The sequence below is a fragment of the Gordionus sp. m RMFG-2023 genome, chromosome 4 (assembly GCF_954871325.1).
Source record: "Gordionus sp. m RMFG-2023 chromosome 4, tfGorSpeb1-WG-v2, whole genome shotgun sequence".
Taxonomy (NCBI): domain Eukaryota; kingdom Metazoa; phylum Nematomorpha; class Gordioida; order Chordodea; family Parachordodidae; genus Gordionus; species Gordionus sp. m RMFG-2023.
In genome coordinates, this window is record NC_088778.1 from 11,204,014 (window position 1) to 11,212,977 (window position 8,964).

The 8,964-nt window shown below is 26.7% G+C and overlaps 1 protein-coding gene across 1 annotated transcript; it reads right to left on the reverse strand.

The window, feature by feature from the left end:
- Nucleotides 1–5,132: 5,132 nt before the first annotated feature.
- On the reverse strand, nucleotides 5,133–6,808 carry LOC135928619 (putative uncharacterized protein DDB_G0282499). Its single transcript, XM_065465075.1, has 3 exons — nucleotides 6,243–6,808; nucleotides 5,457–6,162; nucleotides 5,133–5,402 (listed from the first exon to the last, which is right to left on the reverse strand). Exons 1-3 carry the CDS (start codon nucleotides 6,806–6,808, stop codon nucleotides 5,133–5,135), a joined length of 1,542 nt encoding a protein of 513 aa, XP_065321147.1.
- Between the last annotated feature and the right edge of the window lie 2,156 nt (nucleotides 6,809–8,964).

Below are 8,964 nucleotides of genomic sequence, written 5' to 3' on the forward strand. Positions count from 1 at the left end.
TTGCTGTAAGCATCGACGATTACCATGTAATTATTGTCTTCAAATTAAGCTATATCTATGTGTATTCTTTCAAAATTTTTCGTAGCTGTTTGCCATGGATTTTGTATGTTGTGTGGATTATCTGCCCATTTGTTGCATGTTTCACAATTTTTTATTTCTTGATCAATTTCGGTATTGATTCCAGGCCACTATACATAATCTCTTGCTAACATTTTGGTTTTGCCAGCTCCTAAATGTCCTTTATGAAGTTCCTCTAATATCTCTTTTCTCATTTTGTGTGGTATGATGATTCGGTTATCTTTAAAAAGAAAATCTTTTATTAAACTTATTTATACTTCTATATCTTTGTATGTTTTATTCTTTATGTATTCTCCATTCCTGATGTTATTTATTATTTTCATTAATTCCTTATCATTATTTGTTTCTTTCGATATTCTTTTGAAGTTTATTGGTATATCCCATAAATCATTATTTACATCCTTATTTTCTATATTTTGTACAGTGTCTTCGGAGTTAATTTGTGGTAATCTAGATAAGCAATCTGGTACTTTGTTGTATTTTCCCGGTCTGTGAATTATTGTAAAATCATGAGCTCCCATTGCTAAATTCCATTGAAGTCTCATTGATATCGTGTTGTTATCTTTTAATCCTGTCGTAAATATGTATATGAGTGGTTTGTGATCGGTGTAGATTTTAAAGTTGGTGCTTATTAAGTATTTCTGAAATTTTTTTATTGCATATATTATTGCTAATGCTTCTCTTTCGATGTTCGTATAATTTATTTCCGCTTTTAATAGAGTTCGTGACGCGAAAGCTATGGGTTTTTCTTTACCATCTTTCTCTATATGAAATAACACGGCTCCTAAGCCTTTTTTCGAAGCGTCTGTTGCTATGCCTATTGGTAATTCTGGATTATAGAAATTTAATGTTGGCGGAGAGCTTATTAATTCTTTTATATCATCGAAACTCTTTTGATGTGCTTCTTCCCATATCCATTTGTCTTTGTTGACTATTTTGTACAAGGAATCTGCTTTGTCTGCGAAGTCATGTAAAAATTTTCGGTAATAACTGGCCATGCCAAAAAATGTTGCTAATTCCTCTTTGTTTGTTGGTGTAGGCATGTTTGTAATTGCTTTAATTTTGTCTCCATTTGCATGAATACCTTTATCATCTATATCATGTCCTAAAAAACGTATTTCTTTTTTGAAAAATATACTTTTGTCGAAATTTGGTATTAGCCCATATTTGGAAATTCGGTCAAAAACTTTTTTTATATTGTTTAAATGATCTTGATCGTTATCACCCGTGATTAATAAATCATCAATGTATAAAATAACATTTTTCATATCACCAAAAATTTTGTCCATAGATTGTTGAAAAATTGCCGATGAAGTTTTTAATCCGAATGGTAGTCTTGTAAATCTGTAGTATCCTTTGTGTGTCGATATTGTAAGTAAATCACGCGATGTTTTGTGTATAGGGATCTGAAGGAACGCTTGCTTGAAGTCTATTTTTGAAAACTTCTTCCCTTTAGATAATTTTGCAATCAAGTCATTGATACGTGGTATAGGATATTTAAAATCTTCCAATGCTGGATTTATCGTATTTTTGAAATCTGCACATAGTCTTAGCGAACCATTTTTTTGAAAACTGGTGTGAGTGGACTTGCCCATCGCACATCATCCACCGGTTCTATTATTTTATCATCAATCCATTTTTGTAATTCATTTGTAATTAAATCATAACCTTTGTACGGGACACGTCTTGGTGCTATAATTTTTGGTATTGCATTTTGTTTCAAATGTAGTTTGACGTAGCTACGATTTATTGATTTGGAGTCACTTTATCACGCGACACTTTATCACGCGACACTTTATCATGCGACACTTTATCACGACGACACTTTATCACGACTTTATCACGACGACACTTTATCACGACTTTATCACGACGACACTTTATCACGACTTTATCACGACGACACTTTATCACGACGACACTTTATCATGACGACACTTTATCACGACGACACTTTATCACGACGACACTTTATCACGACGACACTTTATCACGACGACACTTTATCACGACGACACTTTATCACGACGACACTTTATCACTCAGTCATTTGATAACGCGACACTTTATCACGCGACATTTTATCATGATATACTTAAAACTTAAATTAATATAATTGAAAAGTTAAATTTTGATAATATCTCATTTTTTGACTTTCATCATGATATACTTAAAACTTAATTTTATATATTTGAAAAAATTAAATTTTGATAATATCTCATTTTTTGACTTTTCCGTCTAAATTCCAATATTTAAATTAATTTTTTATGTTAACGCGACACTTTATCATGATATACTTAAAACTTAATTTAATATATTTGAAAAAATTAAATTTTGATAATATCTCATTTTTTGACTTTTCCGTCTAAATTCCAATATTTAAAAAATTTAAATTAATTTTTTTTATTGAGAAAAAAAAACTCATATTCTAATTTACATAAATATAATTTTTTTTAACTTAATTATCATCTTATATAGGGAAACAGGAGACAAGCAATAATTTTCTATTTATACTTTTTATTAATAAGTAACTATAAATCAATATATCACGAGTAAAAAATATAAATTATTTATAATATATTTAATTGCACGAAATATGGGCAATAGCTTTTAAAAATATTAAAGAATCCGACAATCCATAATTTGAAACACAAATCTGAATTCGTCTTTTTATATCTTCATATTTCTTTGATAAGTACGGTGTTGTTCCCATCACGACTTTAAGATATAGAGCGTTTTGTTTCTGCATATCTTTTTGTATCCCATCTAAAAATTTCCATAGTGTTGGATGAGAAAATTGGTATAGGGATTGAATTCCATAGTGCCACCCTTCAACACAATTTGTTGTTCGGGCGACACCTTCTAACGTGGAATTGTGTTTATTCTATAGTCTTACATTATATAAAGGCGCTGCAAAGTTATTTCGTTGCCCTATAAATACATAAATTTATAATAAAAAAAATCTTTTTTTACTGGGATTTCTACGTCCTCGGATATAGGTCTTCTCAAAGTAGGAAATTAGCTCAGATGAGCCATTCAATTCACCAAATATTTCTGCCAAAGTATCAAATGAGTTTCCAACATCATCATATGGGACATATGCAAGAGCCGATAAACACCTACTATACAATCGAAAGTCGTCATTCGACTCATACATCTCTTTTAATCCCAAATCGTTTATTTTTCTATTAACGCTCTGTTTTAGATGAAAATAACATCCAAGGATATCTGCGAGTGGATACCCAGCTCTAAACGCATTTATCGGTGCCTGTTCGAAATCCACCAATATTTTCCTCGGATGCGCCCCTGGTAGTAATTGTTTCAGCTCCTATAATAAAATTTAAATTACATCTCTTAAAATATATAATATGATTACTTTTATCATCCTTGCATATGTATGCGCCGTTTTATTTGGTAATAAGCAATATATACCAACAGGATTCGCGCCCGGTGCAATTTGAAAGTGGATGGTATAAAATTGGAAGAATATTTCAGGTACAATTTTAAAGGTACCATCACATATCCATATATCCGATCTTGATAATCCTTCGAGTAGTTCGTCCGTGCTCATCATTATATATCTTAAATTATCATCTGGCCCAAAATCGTATTTGAGCATATCCCTGTAACATTCCGGATATAAGAAAGTGAGATCCTTAGGGATAGGAGGCAATATAATGGTAGAGATCGATTTTTTATGCCTTTGTAAGGATCGATAAAGGGCAGACTTATTTGGCATAACCATCAAGGTATTATTATCATAATTTAACAATGTTGTTGCATGGACCAAAGAAGGACTAGAATATTCACTTAATTTGGATTTCATTTCTGATATTGCTTTTCGGGCATAAGATTTTGAAATGTTACCCTTATGAGTATGATGAAGGGGACCTTTTAAGATATCATTCAATTTTGTTGTAATAAAAGAATGGCATTTTAGAGATTTATATTTGGCGCATCTCCAGCATATTGATTCATTTTTATTTGTCCTAAATTTAGTATATTCGTAATTTTGATATAAAAGGGTAGGTTTATTTTTCGATGTAAATCCTAATTCAAACATTATAATTAATAAAAAAAATATTCTTTAATATATAATAATATAGAAAATTGAGGTATATATAGAAAAAAAAATATTATTATATTTATGGGTAAATACAAAACCTTAATTTGTAAAAATTATAAATCTTTGTAAAAAAACGATTAGCTTAAAAAATATCAAGAGATAAACACATTAATTTAAGTGTGGTGTTCTATTGATTTATAGTTACTTATTAATAAAAAGTATAAATAGAAAATTATTGCTTATGTCTCCTGTTTCCCTATATAAGATGATAATTAAGTTAAAAAAAATTATATTTATGTAAATTAAAATATGAGTTTTTCTCAATAAAAAAAATTAATTTAAATTTTTTAAATATTGGAATTTAGACGGAAAAGTCAAAAAAATGAAATATTATCAAAATTTAACTTTTCAAATATATAAAATTAAGTTTTAAGTATATCATGATGAAAGTCAAAAAATGAGATATTATCAAAATTTAACTTTTCAAATATATAAATTAAGTTTTAAGTATATCATGATTTTTTAAGTGTATTCTGGATATCCATAGTTGATATTGAATTGTATAAAACGATAGAATAAGTATAACAAAATAATATTTAAATTATTCAAAATTTCTTTATTTCTTATAATAATCTTTTTCTTTAAAACTTTGACAATTTTTTTTAATAATTTAATTATACAAAAATATATATTTTAAAAAAAATATATTATTATAATAATTATTATTTTTTTTACATTAAATAATAATAATTTTTTCCTCCAATCAGATGTCTACAATCCATCTGATTGACATTTGAGGCTTATATATATATATTTTATACATAATTAGAACAATGATGAAAGTCAAAAAATGAGATATTATCAAAATTTAACTTTTCAATTATAATAAATTAAGTTTTAAGTATATCATGATAAAATGTCGCGTGATAAAGTGTCGCGTTATCAAATGACTGAGTGATAAAGTGTCATCGTGATAGATAAAGTGTCGTCATGATAAAGTGTCGTCGTGATAAAGTGTCGTCGTGATAAAGTGTCGTCGTGATAAAGTGTCGCATGATAAAGTGTCGCATGATAAAGTGTCATGTGATAAAATGTCGCTAGGCGAATTTATTGGTTTCATATTTATTTTTGATTTACATTCGTCTATCAGTTTTTGAATGTCGTTGTTGTTATTTTCTTCTACTAAATTCACAAATTGATTAAGTATGTTTTTAAAAACTTTTATCCACGTCCTTCCCAAGAGTGCAATCTTGTCACTCTGTACTACATATGCATTCGAAATTTTGGTTTTATCATCGTATTAGGTTTTTACATTGGCATTGCCTATCACTTTTATTGCTCTTCCGTCATATCCAGTTAATTTAGTATCCGATTTATTTAAGATATTTATCCCAATCTTTCTTGCAATATTTATCGGTAATATTGTGAACCGCGATCCGGTATCAATTTGCATGATAATAGGTATGTCGTTTAAATATAACGTGACTTTATATGCATCATTTTCTTTGTTATTATCATCATTTAAATTGTTGATATCCAAGCAGAATAGATTGTATTCCTTGTTTTTTATTTTCTCAACTTCATTTTTTTCTGATTTGACGTTATTTTCCTCGTTTATTTCTTCTATGTTCACTATATTAACTTTATTCGTGTATCTTTGTTCATCGTTTTCATAGTTTTGATATCGATTGTTACGTGATTGATCGAAATTCTGATGACGATAATGTTGATATTCATCGTATCTAGGTCTAAACCTGAGCTCATTATAATATTTATTAAAATTGTAATTATTATTATTATTATAATTATTTTTAAATTTCGAAAATCTATTATACGATCTTGGTGTGTAATATCCTCTGTCGTTGTAAAATCTATTATTAAAATTATTTTGACAATGATACATTGGTTCATAATTATTCTGATGTCTTGGATAGTAATTACCTTGATATCTGTAATTGTAATTATTTTGCCATTGTTGATGATTGTTGTATCTAGGTGTCCAGGATTGTCCATAACTCCTATTCGTTGGTATGTTCGAATTGTATTTTATTATTTGTTTATTTGATTCTCTCTTTTCATCTTTTCTCCTTGTACTAACTTTATCGTCGAAGTTGATGCTGCTCCTTCTATTTTTATATTATCCATTTTAATATTTATATTTTCATAATCATCCCCATCATTTATTTCTCTCCCAATTCTTAATATGTCTGTAATAGTTATATTTTCTAATTTCGATATCTGCTCCCTAATTTTTTTATTACTTGACGATATTTTTATCTTCTCAATTATTCTCTCTTGATCCTTAAAATTGCATTTATTATTCAACTTACATAGTCTAGTTACCCATTTACCAAATGTTTCCCCTTTATCTTGAACGGCTGCGTTGAATTCCGTCCTGTACGTGTCTATTGATTTATCGGGATGTATTAGCCTGTATTTTTCCAGTAACATTTTCAAATCGTTGTAATCAGATGGAACGCAAATGGATTCCAGGTCCAAATAGTCTTCTTCTGGTAATCTTTGAATGAACGCATTAGCTTTTTCTGCCTCGGGAACCTGCGTGTCCTTTAATAAATTTTCAAACTTTTTAATGTATGTATCTATATTGTTATTGAATGTAGGATATTCTACATTACTTTTTATATTTGTTAACGATTTTGTCATTATAAATTTATAAAATATTTTATTGTTACCTTTATTTAATTTATATAATTTACAATTATTGTTTTATAATGATTAAAATTTTTCATATCTTTTAGCATTTATAATAAATTTGTTTCCTTCATCATCTTCGGCTTGTAGACTATTTATTGAGTCTTGGAACGACGCTGCCACCATTTTAATTTAGTGGAAGGCAACTGGAGAACTCTTTGTTGATTATAAAATTTAATTTTATTATATGTATCTATATACAAAATTTTTGTCATTATATACATTTTTTATAACAGCGTATTTACATGTTAACAAAGTACATTTGTCCTTTACAATTTCATTTTTCGTTACCGATTTTTTCTTATCTTTTATTACAGTGACCTTTTAAACTAAAAAAATAATATTCAATTTTGGTCATATTTAACATATTTAACAAAAACTATTTATTAGAAAAATTTATTATAATATTAACTGTAATATATTATATAACTGTCAAATACGTCTATAAAAGTGGGATTATATCTAATATTTTATAAATAACTGTATATAGTAGAGGATTATAAACTATATGTTTACTTTCTTTTTATAAATAAATCTCTTATACTTATTTGGACCTTGAAAATATTTTTAGGAATAGGTATGATAATAAAATTTAAAAATAAATATACAGTTGATTAGTCATTTTGAACTTGGTTAATTACAATATCTGATTTGTTAATTTTCAAATAATATATGGTTATACATATTTAATTAGGGTTATATAATAATTTAAATTCAATTAAACTTCAACTGTTAAAGCTAAATTAATATTTAGTGAGTTATTGATATTATATTTTTAATAGAGAATTCGATTGAAAGCAGACATAGTGAAAATATAATTTATATGTATTAATCTAATTTAATAAAAATTTAAATAGTCTTATTAATTTTAAAATAATAAAACTAAATCAATATATTACTTAATGGAATTATAAAAAAAATCATTCAGTGGGCAATCAAAAAAATTTATTTTTAGTTCAAGGGGATATTAAGGAGCCATTAAAAAATACATTTTTCCTTCAGGGGGCTATTCAAATTTCTCAGGGGGCTCAAGCCCCTGCGCCCCCCTAACGACGCCACTGTATATTACATCTTAAAATAATAGTAGTTTGCATTAATATCAAAAATATACTCGTGTATTAAAAATTTAACTCAAAACTGTTTTTCAAAGAAGAAAAAATTAGCTTTCCTAAATACACATAAATAAAGAGAAGAAAAGATATATAAGTTATTATAACCATTGTGGGATGAATAATAAATATGTTTACTTTTAATAATACTTTTAAATAAATAGATTGCGTTAAAGAATTAAAATTGTTACTTATATTTATTATTAAAAGCATTTATTAGTAAAAATTTTTAAAATATTAACTATAATATATTATATAACTGTTAAATATGTCTGAAGTGACATTTAACATAATATTTTATAATTAATTATATATAATAGAGGATTATAAAGTATATGTCTACTTACTTTTTATAAAGAAATCTCATACTTATATGGACTTTTAAAATATTTTTAGGAAGAGGCATGGTAATTAAATTTGAAAATGAATATTATAGTTGATTAGTGATTTTGAACTCGGCTAATTACAATAATTTTCAATTAATAAATTATTATATTAATTTAATTAGGATTATATTATATTTTAAATAATAAAAGTCATTTAAACTTCAACTGCTAATGCTAAATTAATATTTAGTGAGTGATATTTATATTTTATTTTTAACATATGATTGCAAGTAGGCCTAAAACGAGTTATTTGTTATTTGATATTCGATTCGATTCAATATGAATAATGAGGAAAATTATTCGTATTATTCGAAATTATTTATATATAAATATTCGTAATTATTCGCAAATATTTTATTGCAAGTAAAATAAAAAGAAGTAATTAAATTTTCCTAGTGGATATCATTTCGTTTTATTTTATTTCCTATTATCAAATATCAAATCATAACAAGTTATATTTGCTAAAAAGTTTAATGAAGAAAAGGAAAAGCTTCAAAGTAAAATATAATTATTTTATTTTGATTGTTTCTCTTTAATCATTTTTGATGTTATGAACAAGTCAAAACACTTTTATAGAGTGTGCCTCTTTCCCATATTCTCGAGCTCCTGGCAG

What these genes read in the sequence shown, in the direction of transcription:
- LOC135928619 (XM_065465075.1), bottom strand. Translation starts at nt 6,808, where the DNA reads ATGACAAAATCGTTAACAAATATAAAAAGTAATGTAGAATATCCTACA. An exon ending in GCATCAACTTCGACGATAAA is followed by an intron (nt 6,163 to 6,242) that starts GTTAGTACAAGG and finishes ACCAACGAATAG; the next exon opens with GAGTTATGGACAATCCTGGA. An exon ending in AAGTGATAGGCAATGCCAAT is followed by an intron (nt 5,403 to 5,456) that starts GTAAAAACCTAA and finishes TATGTAGTACAG; the next exon opens with AGTGACAAGATTGCACTCTT.